The sequence below is a fragment of the Podarcis pityusensis genome (genome assembly GCF_964106645.2).
Source record: "Podarcis pityusensis genome assembly, chromosome: 5".
Taxonomy (NCBI): domain Eukaryota; kingdom Metazoa; phylum Chordata; class Lepidosauria; order Squamata; family Lacertidae; genus Podarcis; species Podarcis pityusensis.
Window position 1 is genome coordinate 72019425 of NC_138032.1, and position 26587 is coordinate 72046011.

Sequence of the window (26587 nt, forward strand, 5' to 3'; positions counted from 1 at the left end):
GTAAGCCCAACTCGCTGATGCTTTCGCCCTTGATAAGCAGGTGTTTTCAAGGTACCTGTTGCTGATGCTGTGCTGATAAGGCCAGTGAGTTCAAAATAATGGGACCATAATTTAACGACACTACCCGTGGAAAAAAAGGACATATGGCATCCCTACAAGCCCAGCTACTAAGTCACAACTCACCACAATAGCTCAGAAACTGTCTTATGTGTAAACACAGGTCTTTGTAATACGAAAGGAGCACGTTTAGTTTCAGTTGACAGAATACTGGAGAGCCTGTTAAGGAGCTTAAATAGCAACAAGGAGAAAATAAATAGTGACACTGTTTGCAATTGTGTCACATTGAGTGTAAGAAGCGTTGCCAGGGTCTTGAATATTCCTTCAATGGATTATTCAGTGAAATCCTATTGGCATCTGTCTGTCTCAAGAGGCAATGGAAGAGTGTGCCATATGAGAGCAGCAGGGAGGAGGATATGTCAAAGAGAGTTGGGACACAGCCTTGTTTCACGCCGCTCTTTCTAGGGAAGGTGTCCAAGGATGAACCATCATACTGGACGGTGCTGCATATGTTCTTGTGAAAAGACACAATCATCTTGTGGAGCTTAGGCATCCTATCACATCATCAGGTCTATCATAGCAGTGTACAAGGGGCATGTTTGCTCCCAGCATTTATCCCACAACTGGTGCGGTGAGGGAATCTTGTTGATCTCTGAGCTCTAAAGCCGCATGGTGGCTCGGGACATCGTATCATTCTGCATTGGGGAGGAACAGTCCTGTTCAAACTCATTTATTTTGATATTATTATGAAGTCTGATAAACAGGAACATGGGAAGCTGCTGAGGAGCACCAGTGATTCACCTACACACTGACAGTGACGCTCCAGGGATTCATGCAGAGATCTGTACCTGGTGCTGCAAGACTTTGACTTGGGGACCTTTTGCATTGAAAGCAAGTAAGTGCTCTACTACTTCATATCTGATGTTTTCTCCCTTTATGGTCTTGATTTATGGGCTACAGTGGTACCTTGGGTTAAGTACTTAATTCGTTCCGGAGGTCAGTTCTTAACCTGAAACTGTTCTTAACCTGAAGCACCACTTTAGCTAATGGGACCTCCTGCTGCTGCCACGCCGCCGGAGCCTGATTTCTGTTCTTATCCTGAAGCAAAGTTCTTAACCTGAAGCACTATTTCTGGCTTAGTGGAGTGTGTAACCTGAAGCGTATGTAACCTGAGGTACCACTGTACTACTAAAATGAGGAGGGACGCGGGTGGCGCTGTGCGTTAAACCACAGAGCCTGGGACTTGCCGATCAGAAGGGCGGCAGTTCGAATCCCCGCGATGGGGTGAGCTCCCATTGCTCAGTCCCAGCTCCTGCCAACCTAGCAGTTCGAAAGCACGTCAAAGTGCAAGTAGATAAATAGGTACCGCTCTGGTGGGAAGGTAAACGGCATTTCCGTGTGCTGCTCTGGTTCGCCAGAAGCGGCTTAGTCATGCTGGCCACATGACCTGGAAGCTGTACGCCGGCTCCCTCGGCCAATAAAGCTAGATGAGCATCGCAACCCCAGAGTCGGCCACGACTCGAGCTAATGGTCAGGGGTCCCTTTACCTTTACCTTTACTAAAATGAGGCTGCATTTTAAGCTGTATTTTAATTAACTGTCCCCCCCCCCCATTATGTTTTATTGTAATTTATATTTGGTGTTAGCCACCCTGAGCCCGGCCCTGGCCAGGGAGGGCGGGATATAAATAAATTATTATTATTATTATTATTCATTTGCATTTGAAAAGTAAATTCCCCACTAGTCCTGGAATTGCAGTGCTCAGAGCATGGGGCGGCAAACTAAGGCCCTTGGGCCAGATCAGGCCCAATTGCCTTCTGGATCCGGGCCGCAGACGATCCAGAAATTGCTGTGTGGATCGCCAGCCATGCGTTCTTTCCCTTTCCCTCTCCCTCACATGGCAGTGGCGGCACCTCCTCCCTCCTGGTTTCTCCCTGCCCTGCCTAGAGGAAGAAGGGGGCTGGGCTTTGTTGGTGCCAGCAGCAGCAACAGCGCTTGAGCGGCCGCCATTTAAAGCAGTCTCTCTCTGGAGCCCTTTCGCTCACCGCTCATCGTCCCTCCGCTGCTGCCAGCTCCTGCCGCTTGCAAGACACAGGTAAGCAGCTCATGGGGCTCTTGCATCATTCCCCTCCCCCAAACATAGTCTGGCCTCCCACAAGGTCTGAAGGACAGTGGACTGGCCCCCTGCTGAAAAAGTTTGCTGACCCCTGGCTCAGAGGAATGACACACTTCCCCCATCTTTCAGCCAGAGAACAAAGAGCCAATGGAAGGTTATACCTCCTGCCTCCTAGGAAGAATATCATGGAAAAGGGAAAAATAATCCTCACAGTTCCCAATCCGGTGTATCATAAGCCCTATTTATTTTAAAGTGATTAATAGGCAATGAGTTTGCATGCTGGTTCCAAAGAACAATCTTAAACTCATAACTTTTATTGCATCACAGAATAATTGCCCCTTAATGTTTAAAACATGAAATACTGCTTGCCTAGATAAACAACTGTTTCCAGAAAGGTAGCCGTAATCATCTGTTGCAGCAAAAACAACAAATTCTTGTTGCACCTTAAAGACAATTTCTTACTCTTCAAGGTGAGGACTCTGTTTAAAAAAATAATAATTATGGCCCCCAACCCTATGGACACACGGGAATCGGCACCGCTGAACACACAATAAGGCTTTTTTCTGAGTAAATGTGTAGAATTTCACATCTATTGTGTTTCTTTCTACAGAGATAAACAGAAATAATTCTCCAAATTCAGTTAATAAAAATTAACTCCACACATAAATTAGCTTTTCTTGATGCTTAACCTTTAAAGAGGCCACCTTATCCTTTATATATCCATACAGTATATCCAACAGGTCACTGCAATGTTTCTTCCTGAAGTCCAGTAGCATAGCTAGCCTGTGGCAGGGGGGCAGTCTGCACTGGGGGGGAGGGTAGGGCACCATGGGGGTCTGTACTGTGGCACAGTGGCTGCTGTGCATCAGGGGTTGGGATTCTGGGCAGCAGAGGAATTTGAGGGCGGAACGGTGGTTGCCGGGCATTTTGGATGCTGCAAGGGGGCGGAGCACTTCCCATCCCTAAAATTCACAACTTCCTAAAAAAAGCTCAATAAGCTGCTGGTGGTTGCTACACTGCTGCTAAAGTCCCCAAAATATCGGAAACTGGCTCCACAGTAGCTTGGAACAAGGCTTTCAGTGTTGCTGCCCCATTCTGTGGAACAGCAACCCTGTTGAAATATACCAGGCATGCACTATCTGTACTTTCTAAAACAATGGAAGACGTTTCTGTGTGAACAAGGTTTTTCAGCAGCTCAAAAATCCTTTGCCACAGGTGTTCATTTTGTATTGTTTTTAAACCTACAGTATATTCAGTTATTTTTTATATAGTTTTAAAAACCATTTCAGCTGTTTTTATTATATATTTGTAAATCACATTGACACACATGTAAAAGGGAATTTATAATTTCAGCGACAGTCATTAAAATAATGTTGGAATTTCTTATAAATATAGGGAAAATGTTAAAAATGTGATTGCTGGGCTGGGACATGTAAGGAAGAAAAAAAGGAAAGCAAGTGTTGGCAAAGATACCAGTTTTTTGTACTCACTTGGTGTAACATTATGCTTGTAATATTTCACTTGGTGTAATATTAACTCAGCCATTTATGCAACAGCTGAGAAGATGAGTCAGCAGTTTGCAAAACGCCATTTTTAAAAGCAGCCAAGAATAAGGGAAGAAAATGCAGATTTCTATTTTCACAGTTGATGCCTTTACAGATCAGCCGTTTTCTGGAAATCCTGCAGCTGTTTGTCTTCTTGAAGATGTAAGTTTTTGAAACTTGTCTTTACCAGAATGCTGATGTTTGTTAGGGAATGGCTGTGGCTCAGTGGCAGAGCATCAGCATTGCATGCAGAAGTTCCTAGACTCAGTCCCCAACATCTCCAGGTAGTATTGCTGGGAGAGATGTTGCCTGAAACCCTGGAGAGCTGGAGACATAATGAGCTAGATAAACCAATGGCCTGACTCAGTGTAAGGCAGCTCCCTACATTACAAAACTTTGCTGTGTGTGACTGGTGCCATTTATGTCAATTTTTAGTGATGCTTTTCTTGACGAAGGATTGGTTTGTTGTGGGTACAGAAAATTCCTGTGCTGTTTATCTGGCCCAGTGTTTTTCAAAAATTCCTGCCCTCAGGAAACTTTTCACAGTAATGTCAAGACTTTCCAGGAAGCATTTGTGCAGTTAATGTTTCCCTCACTGAAAAATCCCTGCTAAGTTTTCTAGAGTTTTTTAGAACACAGATTGAATTCCAAATTAGCCTATTTCATAAGCACTGGCAGTCTTATTTATGAAACAGTTGTGCACAATGCTTAGATTTAATCTGATTTAGTCATATTGATTTAAACAAAGCCAACCCAAGGTATTTTGTCACCCAAGTATGGTTGAAAAATGTCAGTTGCTACTTTTTAAGGTGTTCCAGCCCCTTCAACAGCATATCATCTGTTTATGATCTGTGATCATGACTGCAGTGGTACTTCTGGTTACGAACTTAATTCGTTCCGGAGGTCCATTCTTAACCTGAAACCGTTCTTAACCTGAGGTACCACTTTTGCTAATGGGGCCTCCCACTGCCATTGCACCGCCGACACACAATTTCTGTTCTCATCCTGAGGTAAAGTCCTTAACTCGAGGTACTACTTCCGGGTTAGTGGAGTCTGTAACCCGAGTGTTGACCCAAGGTCAACAAGGTACCACTGTACTGCTGTGCCACAATCAAGAAGTAGAAAATAACCATAGATCAGGCAGTGATCAGGCCACTCCTATGGAAACTGGACTTGGACCCTGAAGATACTAACATTCTAGCCTTCTTGGACAAATATTTGAATGTTTCTAGGCACTTGTGGATGATAGTGGCATTTGAAGAACAAGATCCCCTCATTCAGAAAAGCTCCTCCATAAGAGAAGGCAATGGATTGACTCCAAAAAACACAAGAAGGTCATCAACTTGGTGTCTACAGGTGCCATGGCTCCCTCAGGTTGACAGTTTTAGATAATGTACTGGATGGACCAGTAGTCTGACTCAGTATAAGACTTTGTTCCTAACGAGTTCTTTTCCTGTTTGTGCATGTGTTGCCCACTGAATTTTATTTGTGCCTTTTGCCCCTCTCTGTCCCTTGCACCCTTATCTGCCTTTCTTTGTGCTCTTTGTCTCCCTGTAATCTCAGCACTTTCTCATACGTCTGTAACCTCTGTCAATGAATTCCTCTTGTGCCTGTCTGAATCCATTGCTCAGCAGCTTTTTTGGCTGGTGTTTAAGAATGTTTGGCCACACAGCTACACTGGCTGTGCTCAGGAGTGCTGTGCCAAGGATTCAGTAGCTCAGTTGGCATACCATCTCTCAGTCTCTGGATGCCCATTTGCAAATATGTACTTGTATCTTGAATCATTAAATCTTGGACCATGTAGTGCAGAGCTTTCCAAACTTTTCAAGTTGGTGACACACTTTTTAGACATGCATTATTTCGCGACACAGTAATTCAGTTTTACTAGCCAACCCGAGGTTAAACTAACCACTTTTCAGCCCCGAAAGGAGCGTGGGGAGCGTTCATGTGACACATCTACACACTGCAGCTGACACACTAACACACAGCAACACACAGTTTGGAAAGCTCTGATGTAGTGTATATATGTGACTTGACCTTTAGACTGTCGTTTGGCTAATTTTCTAGAGTTATGTACCCTCTACATATAGTTTTTTCTTGTTTCTCCATGCCATGCCATAACAGCAGGCTTCCTCAACCTCAGCCCTCCAGATGTTTTGAGACTACAATTCCCATCACCCCTGACCACTGGTCCTACTAGCTAGGGATCATGGGAGTTGTAGGCCAAAAACATCTGGAGGGCCGAGGTTGAGGAAGCCTGCCATACAGGAAGGATTGTTCCAAAGCTGTTTGTGGGGGGCAGGGTAGTCCAGATTTCCTCATCCTCCCATCTTTTATTGATTTGTCTTTTGTGGGGGAGTGGGGGTACAGAGACATTTTCATCTCAACATCACGTTTTCCTGATTGTTCCCAAGCTTTTGGGCTTTTCTAGGTGGGGAGAGGGAAGGAGCCCAGTGCAAAAGGATCATAATTATTTTATTTTCCTGGATTGTTCCCAAGTTGCTTGAGGCTGGGGGAGTGCAGAGTCATTATCATAATCTTTATTATCATCATTATTATCATGTTTCCCCTGATTTTTCCCAAATTGAAATGTGGGAGGCATTTCAATGGCATCATTATTAGTACAGTCGTACCTTGGAAGTCGAACGGAATCCATTCCGGAAGTCTGTTCGACTTCCAAAACGTTCAAAAACCAAAACGTGGTTTCCCATTGGCTGCAGGAAGCTCCTACAGCAAATCAGAAGCTGTGGAAGCCCCATCTGATGTACGTTCATAAACTGGAACACTCACTTCCGGGTTTGTGGCGTTCAGGAGCCAAAACGTTGGACTCACAAGGCGTTCAGGATCCAAAGTCTGACTGTATCATCACTGTTTTTTCCAACCTAGCCTGCTGCCGGGATTGTTCCCAAGTTGTTGGGGGTGAGCACAGCACAAAGGCAGAAACATTATTAATATCATCTCATACATCCTAATTTTGGCATGATGGTGTTTATTTAGTTGAATGAATAGGTCCTCCATAAAGGACCCCACAAACCCCTGGGTCAGTTAGGCCAAAATAAGAAAACACAGGATTGCTATATTTCAAAACTACCACAGGATGGTGCTAGTTAGTTGTCTGAGTTTGTGGGTTTCTGTTTTGCTTTGCTTTGCTTTGCTGGGTCATTCCATATCAAGTGATCCAACTTTTTCACCTCATGTCATCCAGTTTTCTTAATATTTTGTACACTTGCTGAATGATCAAAACTAAGTTTAAATCTAAAATTTTAATTTTTTATCCAGTTTGTGATGAACTTAAACTTAGTTTTGATCATTCAACAAGTGTTTTTACCATACATCCAGATTTTCCCAGACATCCCAGCAGTTCCCGCCCTATACCATGAACCCATTTAAGCTTCATGTGTAATGCTAGGCTCTTTGTTTATCACGTCTTTTATTTTGCTATAAAATAAATAATACCAATTCACGGGCAATTATTTGATTTTTTAAAAATAGGAACTGGAAGAAGGTTGGCACCAAAAAATCGCAACAGAAATGAACCTCTCAGAAACGGCATTCATCAGAAAACTGCATCCTACTGATGACTTTACAAGAAGTAAGACTACATTAAAATAAGCGGTAATTTTTCAGTTGACTTCAGCAGAAGGTAGATCATATCCCCTGCTTAAAAATATTAAGGAAGGTTGATACTTTAGTTAGTAGACTATAATGTAAGTTGAAGCAATAAATACTTGGTGTATAAACATTCCACAGAGCTAATCTGGTTTAACAGTTAAACCTTTTTCCCAAGGAACCCCGGGAATTCTACAATTTCTAATGTGGCAGAGTGGACTGTATTGCTTAAGACTAAAGCAGAGAGATACCACTGAATGCTCCTTTGCATAAAATCTCTCTGCAAGCAGAAAAGTAGCAGAAGGGGTGACACAGATTAGAATTTTTATTCCTAATCTGCTAGCTTTCTTACAGAGAATTAAAACAACAACTCAGAGATGCATTAAGAATGGCATCTATCACATGCAACCTGGAGTGGTGTGACCAACTCTTGCCACCTCAGGAATGTGCCATCTCATTTTGTAGCACAGGCAGTCCAGGGCATAGTTCCATCTCATTTTCTTCATCTTGGAGGAATTTTCATCTGTGGAACTTTTTTATCACCAAATAGCTGACACACACAATAGCCTATAGAGAGGCTACTGATTCATCTTCTCAAATACCTACCACACCCATACTTCCATTTTTAAAAATTAGTATCGGTCATTGGCATGTTACAAATAGATGGGTGTTTTCTTTCTCTTTTATCAAAGAAAACCACAGGTGTTATGTGGAAATGGATTCACATGCAGTAACACTATAAAAGGGCAAGTAAATGGCTGAAAATCTGGTGTGATACAGCCGTAAAGCTACAGGAAGAGTTTACTGTAAACCTGACTCTTGAATTTTCTTTTCCTAGGTTCCCATTTTGGATTGAGGTGGTTTACACCAGCTAAGGAGGTCCCACTCTGTGGCCATGCTACCCTTGCCTCAGCAGCTGTGTTATTCCACAACAAGAGTAATTAACATTTAAGCTATAAGTTATTTGCAAATATACCTTTCAACCTATATTACAGTTATATGTTTCTAATTTTAAAAACAGAAAATGTGAATTCAACCCTCACTTTCGTAACTCTGAGTGGAGAATTAAATGCCAGACAAGCAGGTGATCGTATTATCCTGGACTTACCCCTTTATCCTACTTATCCACAGGTTAGATAGACTTAAATTGCCAGCATTTTTCCAAAAGATTAGTTAAGAGCAATCATTATATACATATTTATTTCTTTTCATCCAGGATTTCCAGGAAGTGGAAAAGTTAGTGAAGGTAATTAGTGTGATCCTTATATTATTTATTGTGATTTTATTAAATGTATAGTGAATAACACAGAGTTTTCCAACAATTCAACAACATCTTCCTTATTACTGCACTGTACACTTTTGCAGAGTGAGGCATGTCTAACCCTGTAAAGGACTGCTGGTAAACCTCTATGTCGGTGGTTCCCAATTACTACAGATCTCCTATTTTTCCAAAGCCAACCCATCAAGCCCCTACTTTTGAAAATTTTGATATATCTGTGGTAGCTTTTGTTACGTGAATGTTGCCACGGACACCCTGGGTGGGTTACATAACCCCCCCCCCGGAGTCCACGGGCCACCAATTGGGCACCACCGCTCTATGCCATACATGTTATGCATCGTTATGTCTCTTTCTCCATGCCATATTGGCCTGCATGTAGCAAACATCCTCTGTGCCTCAAATTATGCAGATGCAATTTGAATGTTTATGAAACATTTGATTAATCATGGATGCTAGCTCTGTGGTAAAGGATTTTATTCCAGGTAGTGCCACTATATTAGGTTAGCTACTGTGTCCTTATTGCAAAATTGTTCCGTTAATAAAGTAGAGAAAGTCTGTGGTTTGTGGTGAACAGAACTGGGCTCAAATCTACATTTGGACATTAGGTACACTTTGGGCCTGACCCCAACTTTCAGTCTAGCCTACTGTGCAAGGCCGTTGTGAGGATAAAATGGGATAATCATGCACACTAGGGGTTACATTAGAGAGGATGGGTGCTTGGTTTTTGACAGATCCAGTTAAAGGAGTAGAGACTGAGCTGCATTAATAGTGTCAAGGTACTGTGGGAGGAGATGAAAAGTGAATGTATCTCTCCTTTGGGCTTTGAAAATCTCAGCCAAATTATCTCTGAGCTCTTGGGCATCAGTCCATGTGTTTAAGTGTGGCTTCTCCAAATGTTCTAAACAAACCAGGAGGAATCTGAGTGAGCAGACAGAAAGCACATGTAGGCTGCATGTTCTCTTTCTGTGTTTATTTGCACCATATGAAGCTTGAGCCCTGTACGTCATCCTGATGCAAAGATGAGTAAGCTCTCTCTGCATCTGGAGCACACACACAACTTATTCCAGAGGGAGAGGGGTTTAAATTTGGGTTCTCAAAGTGTTAAGAAGAGGAAGTCATCTGTCTGTTCTCCCACACATGTGCCTGAAATGTGTGCATCCTTTGATTTGACTGAGAATGTAATGCATCCTTAATGATTGTAATTTAGGAGATGCTCTAGTTCTTTGGGGTTCATCCTGTAATATTTTATTACCAGGCAGCTGTAGGTGATATGAATGTTCAAGATGTTCGCTATTCTCCTGACACAAAGAAGCTCCTTGTCCGTCTCAGTGATGCTTATGGAAGGTATATGTGTTTTTCTACAAATTTCATTAGGTATTAGCAAGGCTGGGGAATATTTGGCACGCCAGATGGTTGCTGGATTGCAGCTCCCCTCATTGCTGACCATTGGCTGTGCTGGCTTGGGCTGATGGAAGTTGGACTCCAACAATGTCTAGAGGGCCATAGGCTCGTCATCTTTGCTATATGTAAATTAATGTGAACCCCACCTCCCCTCCTTGATGCCTTATTCTATTTGACTGGCACTGCAAAACCCCTGGAGGGCACCAAGTTGGTGAAGGCTGTTGCAGACATTATACCAGTACTGGGCGCTTGCTCTTACTGTCGCTATCCTTACTTTAGATACCCAGAACTGCAGTATGTTTCAGCTCATAATTGTTCTCACTGGCATGTTTTAGCTTTAAATTTGCATACATAGGAAAAACATATTTAAATGTTTAACATTCCATGCTTAACCTCAAGGTCTGATTTGGAGAAAATACAAGTGAATGGCCAAGAACTTTTGCTGGCTGAGAAGACTGGGAAAGTCCAAGGATTAATAGTCACACTTAGGGGAGATTTCCACGGAAAACATGAAAGCTATGACTTTTTCTCTCGATACTTTGCTCCATGGGTTGGAGTTTTAGAAGATCCTGTCACAGGTGTGTTTGTGTGTTTAAGCAGCGCTTTGCTCTCGTTTTTATTAAGCATAGGGGAATAATTCCTGTTGGAAGCTTTACTATGTACAAAATTCAGAAGAACTGCTGGGCTACTCTGCTGTAGCAAAAAACAAGAAAAGCCAACAATACCTTTAACAAATGAACAAAACGAGCTTTTACTCTCATCAGATACATCTGTTGAGGCAGGTTTTTGCGTATGAAAGCCCATGGCACTATACATGGCCAAGCATTATTTGTTATATGTAACTATATTGGATTAACATGATAGCTTAAAAAAAAAATACATGTGTATATAGATGTGCCTATTTGGTGTTTAAAACCCTTAAGAGATTCTTGAAATAGAAAAGTAAATGAATCAACAATAAAATGGATGCTAGATGCTATATTGTTCAGGAGCACCACATGCACATGAGTGGGTTTTAGTTTTGGTATAATTTGAAAGGTTGATCTAGTACCAATGAAGGACAAATAAAAATAAAATACATCACAATCAATCTTTATAATGGCTTTTAACACACTCTCAAAAGCTTGGTGTTTATGGGTTGTTGTTGTTTAAAAAACCAATTTGATAAAATATGGTCATCTGTCAAATCTTCCCACTCTACCATGTTGAAGAAACAGAGTCCTGGAAGGTGCCATGCAGGTATGATATGGGTTAATAATAATAGTATTTGTATACAGCCTTATACCCTTGGATCTCAGGACGGTTCACAAAAGTAAAATCCCATATAAAAATCACAATGTAAAAAACAGAAAATACATAATAAAAACAAAAAAAGCAATGACAACCCAATAATCCCCCTTTCCACAATACATTTTAAAAGGGCATCAGATGTCAATCAGCCAAAGGCCTGGTTAAAGATAAATCTGCCTCCTTTCTTCAATTATGGATGCTTCAGCCCTCATGGCTACAAGGCATGGAGGAGAATTCTAATGTGCGGAGATGTTCTGCACATCCCAAAGGTCTTTGCAGGATATTGCCCTTCCCCATGTGAGAGCCAGTTTGCAAATGAGGATAATAATTCAGCCTTACCTTACTGTGGCATTATAAGGATTTATGTTTTTAATGCATGTGGTGTGCTTTGAACCCTAAACATGTTACACTTTTTTGGTTATGATTATTACATCTTTTCATTTTCTTTCCAGGATCTGCTCATACTGTCTTAAGTAGTTACTGGTCACAACAACTGGGGAAAAAGGAAATGTGTGGTAAGAATCTCTCTTCATTTATAAGAACAAACCTTAGGGCTCAGAAATTTAATAAATGTAATCTGTTAAAAATAAAATCTGCAGAAACTTTAATTACAGATTAATTTTTCCTCCTGTTTAGCCAGAGGGTCTGAAGGCAAGCAAGGGTTCAGGAATGTATATGGGCAGAGTGCTGTGCAAGGATCTCAGGTGTATTAGTTTTTCCACCCTTGCCAAAATTGATGAAAGAAGAAATTTAAACCAAGCTGTTCTTTCCAGTTTGCGTGCAGCAGGGTAAAATTACTGTGGCTTTCCTTCTAAAAATAAGAACCATAGGCAAGTGAAGATGATATTGGTCACTTAAAATCAATGGCAATGTGTCTTTCAAGTCTGGATCTAAAGAAATACATGTACAGTATTATTTTTAAGCTGTTTGGCTCTAGATGAGTTAATGTATGGGATTTGCTGTCCCCATATCTACTTGAAACTGTAGATCAGTTCACACATTACTCGGGTGTGGGGTAATTTCCTGCTCACTCAGGAGCAGGGCCACGTGTTTAGCCCCATCCCCTGCATCCTTCCCCCAGACATGTGTTCCATGTGGTTGTCTGTAAAGGAATTCTTATATGTAAGACCTTACATGGGAGCAGGAGCTCGTGCATTAAGAGTTCCTTCACAGAACTGTAAGTTCTGAAGAGACACTTACTTTTCTTCCAAACTCAAAAACATTCCTTCTTTGAAGGCTCTTCCCTGGCCTCCAAAGGTGGAGGGAGCATGAGGAGAGACTGTGCAGCATGTAACATGCACATAGGCAGCAGAGTTTTGTGGGGGACAGGTGGAGTTTGCATCATCCCTATTTGCTGTCTAGGGTGAGGGCTTCACCATAGCCTGTCAGTGGATTGGCTCTGCTGAGTTCAGTAGTTCCACAGAGCTTTCCCCTTTCTTTAACCCATCTGCTGCTCATTAGTGACAACCAAGCATTGCAGCATGCATCGTTCATGGGGAACACAGATAATAGGAAATATAAATACAAGCCTCCCCCCTCTCTCTGTTTAGCATTTCAGTGTTCTGCTCGTGGAGGAAAGTTGAAGATTCTGCTTCGGCCTGATGGAAGAGTAGACATCAGTGGCCAAACAGTCATTGTGTTGAAGGGTTTTTTGACCATTTAAGAAAATATGCTGAAAAAAGGAGAGAGAGAAAATAAAATAAAATAAAGCTCTTCGTCATTACAAATTTCCATTTATTCTTATCGTTGCTGATGCAGATGAATAGTTTACAGAGAAAACGACTACTTAAATCAAAAGGCAAAATGGACATAATTCAGAAGACAGGCAATTTAACTGAAGTTTGATTTTATAGTTTTATCTGATTTTTATTTGTTGCATTGCATATTTGTAAACTGCCCTGAGACTATTGTGGTATATAATTTTTTTAAAATTAAAATAAAATGTTTGTATATTTTTATTTCCATTACTATCCTCTTCCGTGCTATCCTGGCTGCTTGAGCCAGATCATAACAGATTAAGGAACACATTTATTTAATAATGTGTTGCAATTTCTGTCTATCACCTTTGTAACTGCTTGGGACAATTCATTCCATGACTGTTTAATCCTATCCTAGTAAATAGCTCTACGTATATAAGCTTGAATTTGGTAGACCTCTAAAGCAGAGTTAGAGACCTAATGCAATTCTCCAAACCTCTACTTCATACCATCCTTTTGTATTTTTGCCTGGCTGGAATGTGCCCTTGAACTCTGGTGATGCCTCTTGCTTTCCTGTATCGAGGATAGAGAATGGTGTGTGTGTAGAAGCTAGTCTGTTGTACGCAGGTAAAATTTATATTAATTGCTCCACCCATTTTTGCCTCTGCTCCTACAAGCTCCAGCATCACATGGCATCCGGAAGGTTGTCCAGAAGGGAATGTAGTTTTCAGGATGAAAAAGGTTCGGGCACCAGTCTCCATCATATTTGAAATCAAGTCTCAGAAGCATGTAAATCACACTCTGCAAGTTAACTCTTTATAAGCAAGAACATGATTTGCACAGACTTGGCCGAGTGTCAGGCCTAATGAGGACAGAAGCTCATCCCTGGTACGTCTGATCCCATGGATCAGTTGCCAAGACTAAAAGCCCCCACCTCCCCACAGCTGCCTTAAGTCCCCTCCAGGGTTTTTCTAAAGCAACATCAGACTGTGCCTGCATGAAGCTAACTTCTTCACCCCTTTTATGCCTCTTTTTGTTCTGGGAAACTAGAGGGGAAGGGAGCTTGTTGCAGCAGGAACGGGAGACACCCGTGACTCTTCATCAGCCAGACTCATCTCTCCCTCTTGGCCTCTCATCCCCCTCTCCTGTTTCAGCTTCTGCCACTGATTCTGGACTTATTTCTGCCAAAGACTCCCAACTTCCACCTCCTCCTCCCAGTCTCCTCTCTCTGACCACTCATCATTGTCCCACCACCAGTCCCCAAGCTCTGAGCTTTTTTCCCTTGGGGGATTTCCCAGAAGCTTCCAGTGTGGTGTAGTGGTTAAGAGCGGTAGTCTCGTAATCTGGGGAACCGGGTTCGCGTCTCCGCTCCTCCACATGCAGCTGCTGGGTGACCTTGGGCTAGTCACACTTCTCTGAAGTCTCTCAGCTCCACTCGCCTCACAAAGTGTTTGTTGTGGGGGAGGAAGGGAAAGGAGAATGTTAGCCGCTTTGAGACTCCTTCGGGTAGTGATAAAGCGGGATATCAAATCCAAACTCCTCCTCCTCCTCCTCCTCCTCCTCCTCCTCCTCTTCTTCTTCTTCTTCTTCTTCTTCTTCTTCTTCTTCTTCTTCCTCCTTCCACCGTTCCTCTGTGTCCAACTATTCCATGACCTCAGTTCTGGTTGGTTCCCTCTTTATTTTTATTTCCCGCCCCCCAGGTCAAGCAGCTTGACTCATTGTTGCCACCATTTTAATTCCCTTATAATGCAATACCACACTTTGCCCTGCACCCGCCACACACACCTGGAGTTGGCCCTCTTTCAATAACCTAAAAATGTAATACACATAGGTAAAGGTAAAGGGATCCCTGACCATTAGGTTGAGTCGTAACCGACTCTCGGGTTGCAGCGCTCATCTTGCTTTATTGGCTGAGGGAGCCGGCGTACAGCTTCCAGGTCATGTGGCCAGCATGACTAAGCCGCTTCTGGCGAACCAGAGCAGCACACGGAAATGGCATTTACCTTCCCGCCGGAGCGGTACCTATTTATCTACTTGCACTTCGTGCTTTCAAACTGCTAGGTTGGCAGGAGCAGGGACCGATCAACGGGAGCTCACCCCGTCGTGGGGATTCGAACCGCCGACCTTCTGATCAGCAAGTCCTAGGCTCTGGTTTAACCCACAGCGCCACCTGCGTCCCCGGATATATAATACACATATATCCACCTAATTCTGGATCCCCCAAAACTAGTTCGGGGGGGGAGGGACTACAGAACTACAGAAATTTAAAATCTCTAAATAATACAGATAGCCACATGCAACTACTTGAAAATAGATGAGTGTATTTCTTCGTGGTGGCCAGCCATCTGTTAATGTGAAACTGCCATGTGATTTGGAAAATAATTTGCTGCTTCATGAGTTACAACTCCGAATAAGATCTCACCCAATTAAGGCATAAAGGTCAAATATTTGTCCGTGTGGGGCCAGACAAGTGTGTACCTCCCATAGCAACTGACCTGAACCTCTGGGGAGGCTTCTTTAGAGGTTTTAAGCTCAGGTTGCCCTGAATAGTTTTCTATTAGACATGTTGATTGTTGGGTTTGCATACATGCAAAGAAGGGGAGCTGTACCAAGTTGAAATGCTAAAAGAGCATCTGCTATACAAATCCTGGCTATTGCCCTGTTTTAAGAACATAAGAGCCATACTGGATCAGAACAAAGGTCCAGCATCCTGTTCTCACAGTGGCCAGCCAGATGGAACCTGTAAGTAGGACCTTGAGTGCAACAGCATTCTCCCCACTTGTGATTTCCAGCAGCTGGTATTGGGCTGGCCAGTCCATACTGCGCTGCTAGTCCAAGTCTTGGATAGTTGAACAGGAGTAGTCTTACTGTTTGGGGCTGAATGCTTCACACCAACTGGCCTACCCAGGAGCGCCACACAGACAATAATTTACCTATATGAAATGCTTGTAGGACTCCTGTAGCTGCACTAAGGAGGCAATTACTGTTCACCTGTCCAGATTTAACAAATAGACAATGCAGTTTTCTTTCCTGGGGGAATAAAATAATCAGCCAAGTCTAATAAGTTTTTTAAAGCACGCCCTATCTAAATCTTCCTGACTAGACCAATATACTTGCTGCTTAACGCAGATTTCTTTATTCATGGTGTTGGGCTTTTTGGTACAGTTTATTTTTTCTTTGTTTATTTTTTCTGTGTAGTGCAGACAACAACAAAAAAAGAAGCAGAGAGCTCAGGTGGGAGTCTGAGCTCTAAATGTGTTTGTAATCAACAGATTAGTTAATCAGCCATGATTTATTAATGATGAATTAATTATCCCTGATTTTGCATTTCTCCTGGCTAAATGGAGCTTTAAAGAGGTTATTTTATTAATCATCGTGGTGCTAATTGCAGACACTTACAGAAGGACTGCTAATTAAACATGCAACCGTGTGCAGAACGAGGCTTTGGCTGCTGAGAGTGGCAAGAATAGAAGACCTCGTTTTCTGAGCAGTGAAACTTCATTCCCCATGAAATATTGCTGTGTTGACCCGACCATACTAATTAGTTGCCAAGGTCTGTTTTAATACATTACATTTTTAATACATTACATTTTTTTCCATCAGCAAAAATAAAATACCTGGTTATGTGTGAGGTGTTTGTGGGTTCTTTTGCTTCTTTTTGCAGCCTCCCAACCTACATTGGAAAGTTCAGTGTGTTGTTCTTCCATTGCCTCTCCTTGCTACCATTCTAGAGGTACCGGTAAGTCAATACCACCAGTGTTGTGCAGATCTGTGTCATGAACTGGCAGGACAACGAGAAGGAGGGAGAGGATCCTGGCGAGGGGTGTAGCTGGGACTGAGACACACCAGGGCAAGCAGAGAATGGAGAAGGAAGTACAAGGGGATGGAGGATGGTGAGGGGATGGAGGTGAATGCACAGGAACCAGAGCAGCAGGACCTATCACCAGAGCCAGAGGGGCCCTGTCCCCATGTACATGGGCTGTGAGGTGTAGGGAGCAGTGGGAGTGGCACTCTAGGAGGCTGAGGCAGGCAAGGGCCCGTAGCCCAGCTCTCTAGCTGGCCACTAGTTCTGGAAGGAGGGTTGTGATTCCTCAGCTGCAGTAGGCTTAGAACAGGTGAGAGTCACCTGCCTCATCAAGCCCAGATGCTGCAATCAGCAGGCATAGTGTAAAAGGGAAGCTGAGCTGAGGTGTTGTGTTTGTTCAACTGCCCTTGGCTTGGATGCTCCTGGACCACTTTGGGACTGTGCTTTAGGATTGTCTCTGGAGTGTATCCTGACTGGGACTTCAGACTTCGCTACTTGGATTGACCCTGGACTGTGTTTCCTGAACTTTGGACTTTGCTTGTGTGGTCTGACCCCCCCCCCCGGACTTTGGACTTGCTACCAGGTAGGCCAAGGGTTCAACTTCAGGACAATCTGGTTTTCCCCAGTCTATTTGTTGCTGTGAGCTGTGTCAATCCTCTCATGAGAATAAGACGGAAGGGGAAGCCCCAATGATATTTAATCCCAGCTTCTTGCAGTTTAATCATACAAGCACATAGATTTATTCCCCGCCCTCCCCCCTGCCCGTGTTTCATAAACCAGATCCTGCATCACCATAACTGGGCTGTTTTTATAAGTTATGGATATGAGGTTCCTCAGTTTGTTCCACACTTGCTCCTTTCTGTAATAGGCAAAGCAGACAACTATATCACACGGGGCAGGGAAGCTCCTCCCTCAGTTTGGGTCCAGGTGCTCAAAACCATTAGCGGAGATTATGAGGTCTGAAAGCAGTGATTTAAACCATGAGGCAATAAATTGTGCAGATCACTCTCTTCCACTCCCTCTTTAAAACAACATAAACACAAACTAATTTTCCTATTTTGATTTTCTGCATCTTCAAGCTTGCTGTGAATACATTTTCTTTTTGTAATTCTTTGATCTTTTTGTCATGGATTTGGCTTAATTTTTCTGTTGCTGTAGTTTCTGTTCTGTCAATTTCATTTCCATTGGAAGCATTAGTGCTTTCTGAGTATTTTTAAGAAGCTCGTTCATAGCTGCTTCTTGTGCTGCCAATTCTCTTAAGATATACCAAATTTCTTTCTCCAGTGAGGAAGAGGCCTTTATTGAGGGTGATGCCATCTTGATTGCGGCCTTCATTAGTGTCCTTGTTGAGAAGTGAGCCTTCTGTCTTCAGGCAGGCAGAATGGAGTGAGGCCTTTTGTTTTCAGCTTTTCTGAACCCATTCTCTCCTTTCTTCAAGATTTTTTTGGGGGGGGGGGTTAGACAGCAGGGGCTTTTCCAGTTTTTCTGGATCTTGAAGCAGAGCTTAGAGTTTAAGCGGTCATCTTATCTCCTTTGTGGCCACGCCTGCCTCAGTCATCTGTTTTGAGAAATTTTATGTGTTTGGGTGAAGTTTACATAAAGGTAATAGAATACTGGTAGGGTGGAGAGGGAATTTACAGTTTGTGATTGTGAGGATGCAACACAGTTACTTTACTGTCTGCGATTGTTGTAATGTACAGCTCAGAACGGAATGAAATAGCAAAATACCTGATAAGCAGTAAATATAATGCTAATGGAGAAGTAAAACAAACAGCCTTAAGGATAAGACTACACATTATACCTCAGCAAACATATGCTTCCAAGCCCAAATTGGCCTGGGCAACAAGAATGTGTCGATTTAGGGGGGATTTATAGGGGAGAATTGACAGCCAGGAGGGAGTTCTTAACCTTTCCCACACCTGCCAGTTATCTCTTCCAGATAACCTCAGAGTTACTATTTGCTTAAAAGTATGGTTGGCTAAAAAGCAGGCAAAAATGGTTTGAAGGGCATCTGCAAAGGAAGATTGATGGGAAGGCAAAGAGTTAAGCGGCCCATCTTTGGCTTACGAAGTATAATGTGATACGGAAAAGTGAAATGAACACTGGGGAAGAATGTAAAACAAAATCAGGAAAAAGCCAACATTTTCCATATGAAGCTGTTTACATAATCAGTCTACTTGAGGAAAGTGTGAGGGACCTGAGGAAAGTCAAGAGGGAAATCAACCAAAGGAAAGTAAATTAGTAATAGTGATTGTCAGTGTTGGAAATAAAAACCAAGAAGAAGAAACTACTGATCTCTACACAGCAAGAGGTCATTGCTAGACTGAGCACCCAGAAAGGAGGGAGGGGGTGAGGTAGCGGAGAAAAAGGAGGGACGCTTAGTGACAGCTGAGGCAAATACTGTTGAGAAACGAACTGATTTCTTTGTCTCACCATCTAGTGACTGGGAAACTTATGCTAGAAAGACAATTTTCCCAGGGGAAAAGAAAGAAATGAAAATTAAAGGTGACACCAAAATAGGCAAAAAAAAAAAAAAAAAAAAAAAGCTAGAAACGAAGCAAAATGGTTGCTGTTGCATTTTGATGTTAGAGAAGTCAATAAAATGAAAAATGAAATCATTTTGCCACAGCAGATGCTGTATGGACCAATCGCCAAGGACTTAAAAAAAATAAATACAAGCATGAAAGCAGTGATGTAAGAACCACTGCCCTTGAAAACTTGTAAAGGAAAAAGGAATATGTTTAATTAATATAAGCTAGTTCTGGTTTATTTGCCTAATTGGCAGTATATAAAAGTGTCCACAGGCAGTATAAAATACCCACCCAGAACCTAGTTTTGAAAAAGAGGCAGTTGTTGCTATGAGAATGTTCAAGAACAATGCATTTTGTTGGGGCAAACTCTGATGGAATAGGGCAGGCAACACAGATGCATAGACTGTGTTCACACATCACCAACTACAGTAAGTGTTGGCTGGGCACAAACAAGTAGCATGCTAGCGCACACTGTTTAAAAGTCACCACTTTGCTCCCCCCCCCCTTATTGTCCATGCTGTTCCTGGAAAAGGAAACTCAAAGCCTTGGCTTGCTGTGTTTTCCAAATCACAAGTGGTAAACCAGCAACAGACCTTAGCTACTGTACATGGTTCGTTTAAAGACAAGCAAACCACATACTCAGGTTTTGACAGCAGACAAGTAATTTAATGTGATATGCAAACCATTACTGATCTTAGGGTTGGCCAAAAAAAGCTCAGTAACTTTTCTGTCTGGATTTTCACTGTTTGAAATATGGCGACCCTACATTGGGGACCTCTGCTTTGATAAGTTTATGAGGAATCCTAGAGTACCCTGATGCTTTACACCATCATTAATTTCTAAATGTGTCACCTTATCCATCTTTATTTTATTTGGAAAAACATATACATTTATATTAAAGTTAAACAATTTCATTGTAGACCAGTTTGCTGTGAAGGAAATTTACTTTGGGAGAAATCCACTTTGGGATAAGTGGAGGTTGAGTGGTTAGTATTGTTCCCTCACTAGGTAATGAGGAAGTAAAGTTGCTTGCATGCATAGACAACTATTTAAGAAAGGCCTTGATGCCTTATTGGTCTAATATTGCAGCCTCCGGACAACATATAGTTAAAATATAAAAACGATTTTCCTCTCACTTTCCAAACTGCAAAAAGTGGCTTTGTCACACTAGGGCAGCAGAGAACTTTAATCCACTTTAAACACACAAACCAAAAATTCTGGTATGTGCTTGAATCCCTCTTGCAAGCGCAAACACACCCACACCCACCCACCCACCCTTCTTGCCTGCATTTATGTGTAATGTCTACTTTGGGTCTGTTTGAGCTGTGTTACATCTCCTGCTGAAGTATCTATACTTAAAAAAAAAAAATCATTTAAGAGACTCTACATACTTAGCATTTTAAAAACAAAATGACATAATTAAAATCCTCACTGATAAGCACCCACAAGATACCTTTGATAATTAGCTAGAAACAGCCTTGAGAAAGTAACAATTTCAGCAGAAAAAAACAACATTCAGAATGAGCACCTGCTCTTTTAAAATTACTCTGCTGCAGGTCCCAGCCCAGGAGAGTTTGCAGATGGTTTTATATTTACAAACCTGACCTCAGCAGCCCTTCATCAATCTTAAACCAAGCGATACTTCAGAAAGCATTGAACATTCTGTTCCAGGATACTGCAATCTTCATATGTTTGCTAACTAGAAGACTAATTAATTAGGGATTTTGATTTTGGGCTTGTTTTTAACTCTTACCAAAAGCTCAGGACTGTGCAATGGGCAATTGGTTCTGGAGTATGTGGAACTCAGCTAGACAGTATCATCACTCATCAACTCATTCTAATGGCAAACTCAGGCAGTGAGTGCCGACAATTATGTAGCCAAACTTAGGTTAGAAATTAGCTCAGAATATTTGGGCATTGGGGCAGGGGAATTTTAAAGTTTTGTAATGATAGCTTGAATCTCTCTCAGCTGCGAATTGCTCTGAATGTTGATTGTGAACTAACAAGATAACAAAATAATCAGGTCTCATTTGTGCCACTGGTTTGCCCCATTAGAGACTTTTAAAGCATGCATTACTAACCCTAGAGCGGCCATTGTCTAGCTACTTAAAGATCCTAGCGAAATTGCATGTTTCGTCATTATTTTTCACCTTCATTTTCTTTTGTTTATCAGCAGGGGGCAAAATATTTAATTAGGTCAGGGGCATTTATAATCTCTTCTGGGCCAGTTCCATCCACAACACTGGACGCCACTTCTAACTTAATTCCAGTCAGGCCCGCTACTCCACTGGAACATATGGATAATGTATAAGCCTTTGGTAAAAGGTGGGGGCCTCCCTGCTGAGAAAAGGCTATGCAAGAAAGCAGAAAGGCAGTCCGCATCACTAGTGGAGGTCAAAGCAGCACTTAGACCAAACAGCATCTGGCGTACTGTGCCAATTGGAAATCAATGAGAAACTCTAGGTTGTAGGTTGTAATTTTATGCCCATTTGCACAAGAAAATAACCCTGAATTAAAAAATAATAGGCCTCTGTCATTCACCATCGCAATACAGTTATGGTAATGCATCTCTGACAGTTGAACGGTTGACAGACCAAGCAATGGATTATGACATTGCTTATGAGAAGGTGAGCCAATGTGGTGCCTTCAAAACAATTCCCATCATCCTTGGTCATTGGCTACGCTGGCTGGGGCTGATGGGAGTTGTAGTCCAACAACATATGGCGGGCACCACATTGGATACCGCTGGCCTAATGATGCCGTACCTTAGCTAGGTGAATACAGAACACCATTGACCAAGCGGCAATTTACCACGGAGAGCATCCAGCCACTTGATAAGCTACCAGTAGTCTATAACATCCTGCTGAAGTGGGACATGCTAGTACTGCACACAATTAAACAACAACAATTAAGAATGTGGAGGGTCAAATTCTCCGTGTCATATAACAGGATTTATTTATTCATTTAAATAAATTTATATCCCACTGTTGCTCCCACAGGAGCCCAAGAGCAGTGGCAGATTTGGGGCTCTTAAATTTCAGCACCCCCTCTCTCACTCTGTTCTACAGCATTCTTGTGGTGCCCCCTGCAGCACGGTGCCCAGTGTGGCTGAACCGGTCGCGTGACTCTAAAACCACCTCTGCCAGGACAGAAAATGCACAAATGATAAAACAATTTACAAATCTAAAAAAAGTCTAAAAACAATTCCAAAACAGATGTTACAGATACCTGGCCTGCTAAAATGTGATTTCATGCCCATCCTGTTGAATTACCACTTGGTAAGTGGAAATCTTAGAGGAATTCCTATTTAGGATGCCAGTCTGCATTAATTATTATTACTTATATAGACTTTGGGTTAAGTTGGTTATAATACATCTGGCATATCTTTGGTGCCTTCCCTGTTTCTTGTCCAAACAGCCAAGCTAGGAAACAGGCTGGCACAAAAGACTACTCCTTCCCTATACCTTGCTAATTGGGCACATAGAACTGGTTTTATTATAATAAATTGGATCTTGAATATAAGGCAAGTGGGGGGAACCTGTGGCCCTCTAGATGTTGCTAGAATACAACTCCCACCATCCCTGGTCATTGGCCATGCTTAGTTGGGTCTGAGTTGAGATGGAGTCCAACGACGAGTGGAAGGCCAAAGGGCAGCTCTACTATGGACCTAATGAATCTTAGGTTTCAGGGCCCCTAATCCCAGAGGGGATCCAGAAGCAACTGACTCAGTATAAAGTAGCTTCCTATGCTCCTAAGGAAGGTGCTATCTGCACACATATAAAAAATGCTGTGAAAATGCTTTTTTTAAAAAAACGTTTTTAAAAATACATTGAATTTTGCATAGTTCACTGCTGCCATCTAGTGTTACATTTGTATATTGCACTTTACAACACATTTAAAATGTTTTATTTGTAGCTGTGTAGCTGAATCGTAAGATGAAACTATATTTGCTTATATCCATCCTCTGTTACTTTCATTTCACAATCCCAACCCTTCTCTCTTTGTTGTTTACCCCACTGTTTAAATTTTGACTCCAAACTCTTGGGACAAGGACCTATCTTTCTTTCTTTGCTTAACTTTGTTTATGAAGTGTCACATACCATTATGATCCTAGATAAAGTACTAGCAAGCAGTTGTTAACAGATTTACAGCCTATTTTTGAGCAGTGGTTCTTGTTTCCAATAAGCACTGATTAGATCTAGTAGCCTAGCATGTGCTTTTACAAAAACCACAGTGAATAAATAAATGATTTTGAAAGATGAGCCAAATAAAGCAAACCACGGGGTTGTAAATGAGACTCAATTGCAGTTTGATTAGCCATAAGAAAGGGGCCATGTTTAAGTTTCAGTTCCAAATATGGTAATAATGTGATTGCTCAGTTTACAAACATTTGTGCAGCTATAACTATTTGTGAAAATTTTGTGCATATATCCAGTTTGAATGTTTGCTAGAATTTAAGTACAGATATGATGCTCCGGGGTGGAAATAAACAGTTTCATGACAATCTTAAATTATATTTTCCATCTTTTTATATCTAAATCACAAATGGTTGTTAGGAAAGCAAATGATGGAGGGAAAAACAATCAGTGCACAGTTGAAAGAACAAGTAATGATCTTGCTGGAACGAGAACATAATACAGATCTTTAAAAATTGAAAATGTACCAGACATTTTGCTAATGAAATAATGGGGGTGGTCGGGTGCCCATATTAACTACACCATTTAGGATGCAGAATATTAGGAGCAGAGTGACGGTGCCTAACAGACTAGGTTCAACATCTGTCATGCTGGAGTCCACTAATGCTCAATTGCATCCTATTGTTTTCAGATTATTCAACTTCATTCATTGTCCTTGCCACTGTGAAGGATTAATCAACTGTTTGCAACCACATGATGTTTTGGAGTCATAGTGGGAACAATTGGTCTACAGTTTTAGATCAAAATGCCATGTTACAAGTCTGAATGAAAAGATGACTCGTCCATAAATACTCGGTAACAATTTAATTAGTCTGAAAATATATATAAAACATTGTTGCTTTGCTTTGTAACACACAGCATGTTTGGAGGAGAAAATATTTGAAAGGCGTGGGGAGGAAACATCCTCACAATAAAACTAAAATAAGCTACAAAAATATTCTTCAACCTCTATACGTATAATAAGTAGCCTAAAAAGTGAACATACGATAATTCAATAATTTCATTGTCAGTATTTCTTGTCATTAGTCTTTTGTTTGATAGACTTCTTTATTATGTATTAAGCTGGCTTACAAGGCACTAGTCAATACTTTGCTTGACGTTGATCTGGCTGTTTGAAATAGATGTGAAGAGGGTGTTTCTATATATTTTTGCTGGAGGTCAAGAATGTATATTTATATGGAATCTGTAGTATGCATCCTGAGGCAACTGTAAGGTGGATTTCTAAATCCATTTTTTAAATAATTTGAATATTATAAATATTTAAATTTCGGTTCAAATATATTTAAGCAACTATACACACACACACACACACACACACACACACACACACACACACTGAGGTTCATTGGTGCTTTATGAAATATTACACTTCTCACTGTGGCAATTGGGAAAATCCCTAATTCTGCCATTTGCCCAACATGCTTCACTTTGCAGTTAGGTTTGTGTGTTCCTTTAAAGCTGTTTGCAAATTCTCTTCCTCTTGGGCTTAGATATCCTTATTAGCAGCAGCTTCTTCTCCCAACCAAGCACTTTCAAGCAAATTCAGACTCAATGCTGTGATGTGTCAGGAAAGGTTTTTGCTGAGCTGCAGAAGGTTATTCATTGAAAAGACCTTTTGCTTAGCTGTCGTGATTCTTGTGGGGCCAGCCAGACATTAGTCCAGATGGCAAGTTGTTAGGGCTGGACAGACATGGCTTTGGGAGACTTTTCAACAGATGAAGCCTGCAATGTCAGGATTTTGTTGGAGGAGGTTTTTTTGTGTCGTTCCCAGGGTGGGAAGGTGCTGGGATGGAAATGCAGGGCCGCCCACCCACCTGCTGCCACCTGTTCAGCTTTTGCCAGTGCCTCTATAAAGACTTCCCTTGCTTGTAATTTAGGCTCACTGACCAACACTAGCAACCGAGGAAGTAGCAAGAGGGTTTATCTCTCTCTGTCTTAGCATCCGCGTAAGACACCATCACTTGAAGAAGAATCACGAAGACTTTATTCCTCTCTGCCCACTGTTACTGTGCAGTCAATTGGAATAGATTTTTATTTATTTTTCCTGTCCATTGAAACTTTTTTTTGGATTAAAAGGACTCCTCCTCCTTTTTTTGGTCCATTTGAAACCTGAACTTTTGAGAGCAGCGATGCCATTTGTTCCCCCGTCATTACCAAACAGAATGAAATGAAGACAAATAAAAACATCCAATTAATTGCCATGTGCACTCCTGATTTCAGTCTTTAATCTGAGGGGTGAAGGAACAATTTTAAGCCTCAGTATTGTTTTGCAAGTGTGGGGAGATGTTGCTTTTCCAAAAAAGTCCATCTTCTTGAACTCCAGGTGAAGCTGGGTTTTTTCTTTTTCCTTTTAAAACGAGAACGAAAAAGGAGAATCGTAGCAAAAGCTTTCTGTCTACCAACGCATTCATTGGCTGCGGTTCATTCATTTGTTTATTTGCAAAACATCCCACATGAAACCCTGCAAACTGAATAGCAGCATGGATGCTAGCTTGGAAACGGACCTCCAGTGCCGAAACGGAACGGTCTGTGCAGCAAAGTGTGGCTCTGAGCGCGTGGAGAGCACTGCCAAGCGCAGGCTGGCTGCCAATGCCAGGGAAAGGAGAAGAATGCAAGGGCTCAACACTGCCTTCGACCGCCTACGCAAAGTGGTCCCCCAGTGGGGGCAAGACAAAAAGCTGTCCAAATACGAGACGCTTCAGATGGCCCTGAGTTACATTATGGCCCTGACGAGGATCCTCGCTGAAGCCGAGAGATACAGTGCAGAGAAAGGCTGGATTAACTTTCACTGTGAGCATTTCCACCAGGAGAGTTGCCACGCTTACACAGGGCAGAAGGTGGCAGCTGAAACAGACCCTTATGCGCAGAGACTTTTCAGTTTCCAGCCAGACCACTACTAAATGGGCAATTAAGAAATCACTGTGGACTTGCAAAGGCCCGCTTGGTCTTTTGTGTAAAAGTATTTGAGAACAGGAACTTAAAACAGCTGCATAAGGTAATCTTTGGTTGTTGTAGCCTTGTTCTTTGCCTGCAATGTACTGAGCTCCCTGGAACAAATTGATT

General features: G+C 41.9%; 2 protein-coding genes across 5 annotated transcripts; both read left to right on the forward strand.

Annotated features, from left to right (window-relative positions):
- The first annotated feature begins 2 nt into the window (after window positions 1-2).
- Window positions 3-13245, forward strand: PBLD (phenazine biosynthesis like protein domain containing). 4 transcript variants are annotated; one of them, XM_081005078.1, is made up of 9 exons: window positions 3-952; window positions 7209-7308; window positions 8164-8262; window positions 8347-8456; window positions 8542-8571; window positions 9860-9948; window positions 10405-10583; window positions 11748-11810; window positions 12846-13245. In XM_081005078.1, the coding sequence occupies exons 2-9, from the start codon at window positions 7248-7250 to the stop codon at window positions 12956-12958; spliced, it is 744 nt and encodes a 247-aa protein (XP_080861204.1). In that variant the 5' UTR covers window positions 3-952; window positions 7209-7247; the 3' UTR covers window positions 12959-13245. The 4 variants fall into 4 exon arrangements, with proteins under 4 accessions (XP_080861204.1, XP_080861203.1, XP_080861201.1 ...); XM_081005077.1 differs by lacking the exon at window positions 3-952 and adding an exon at window positions 3679-3878; XM_081005075.1 differs by lacking the exon at window positions 3-952 and adding an exon at window positions 3995-5090.
- A 12759-nt stretch (window positions 13246-26004) lies between these two features.
- On the forward strand, window positions 26005-26424 carry ATOH7 (atonal bHLH transcription factor 7; the record flags this gene model as incomplete). The annotated part of the gene is made up of 1 exon (XM_081006377.1): window positions 26005-26424. The coding sequence occupies one exon, from the start codon at window positions 26005-26007 to the stop codon at window positions 26422-26424; it is 420 nt and encodes a 139-aa protein (XP_080862503.1).
- Window positions 26425-26587: the final 163 nt, after the last annotated feature.

What these genes read in the sequence shown, in the direction of transcription:
- PBLD (XM_081005075.1), top strand. Translation starts at nt 4,959, where the DNA reads ATGATAGTGGCATTTGAAGAACAAGATCCCCTCATTCAGAAAAGCTCC. An exon ending in TTTAGAAGATCCTGTCACAG is followed by an intron (nt 10,584 to 11,747) that starts GTGTGTTTGTGT and finishes TTTTCTTTCCAG; the next exon opens with GATCTGCTCATACTGTCTTA. An exon ending in GGGGAAAAAGGAAATGTGTG is followed by an intron (nt 11,811 to 12,845) that starts GTAAGAATCTCT and finishes CTCTCTGTTTAG; the next exon opens with CATTTCAGTGTTCTGCTCGT.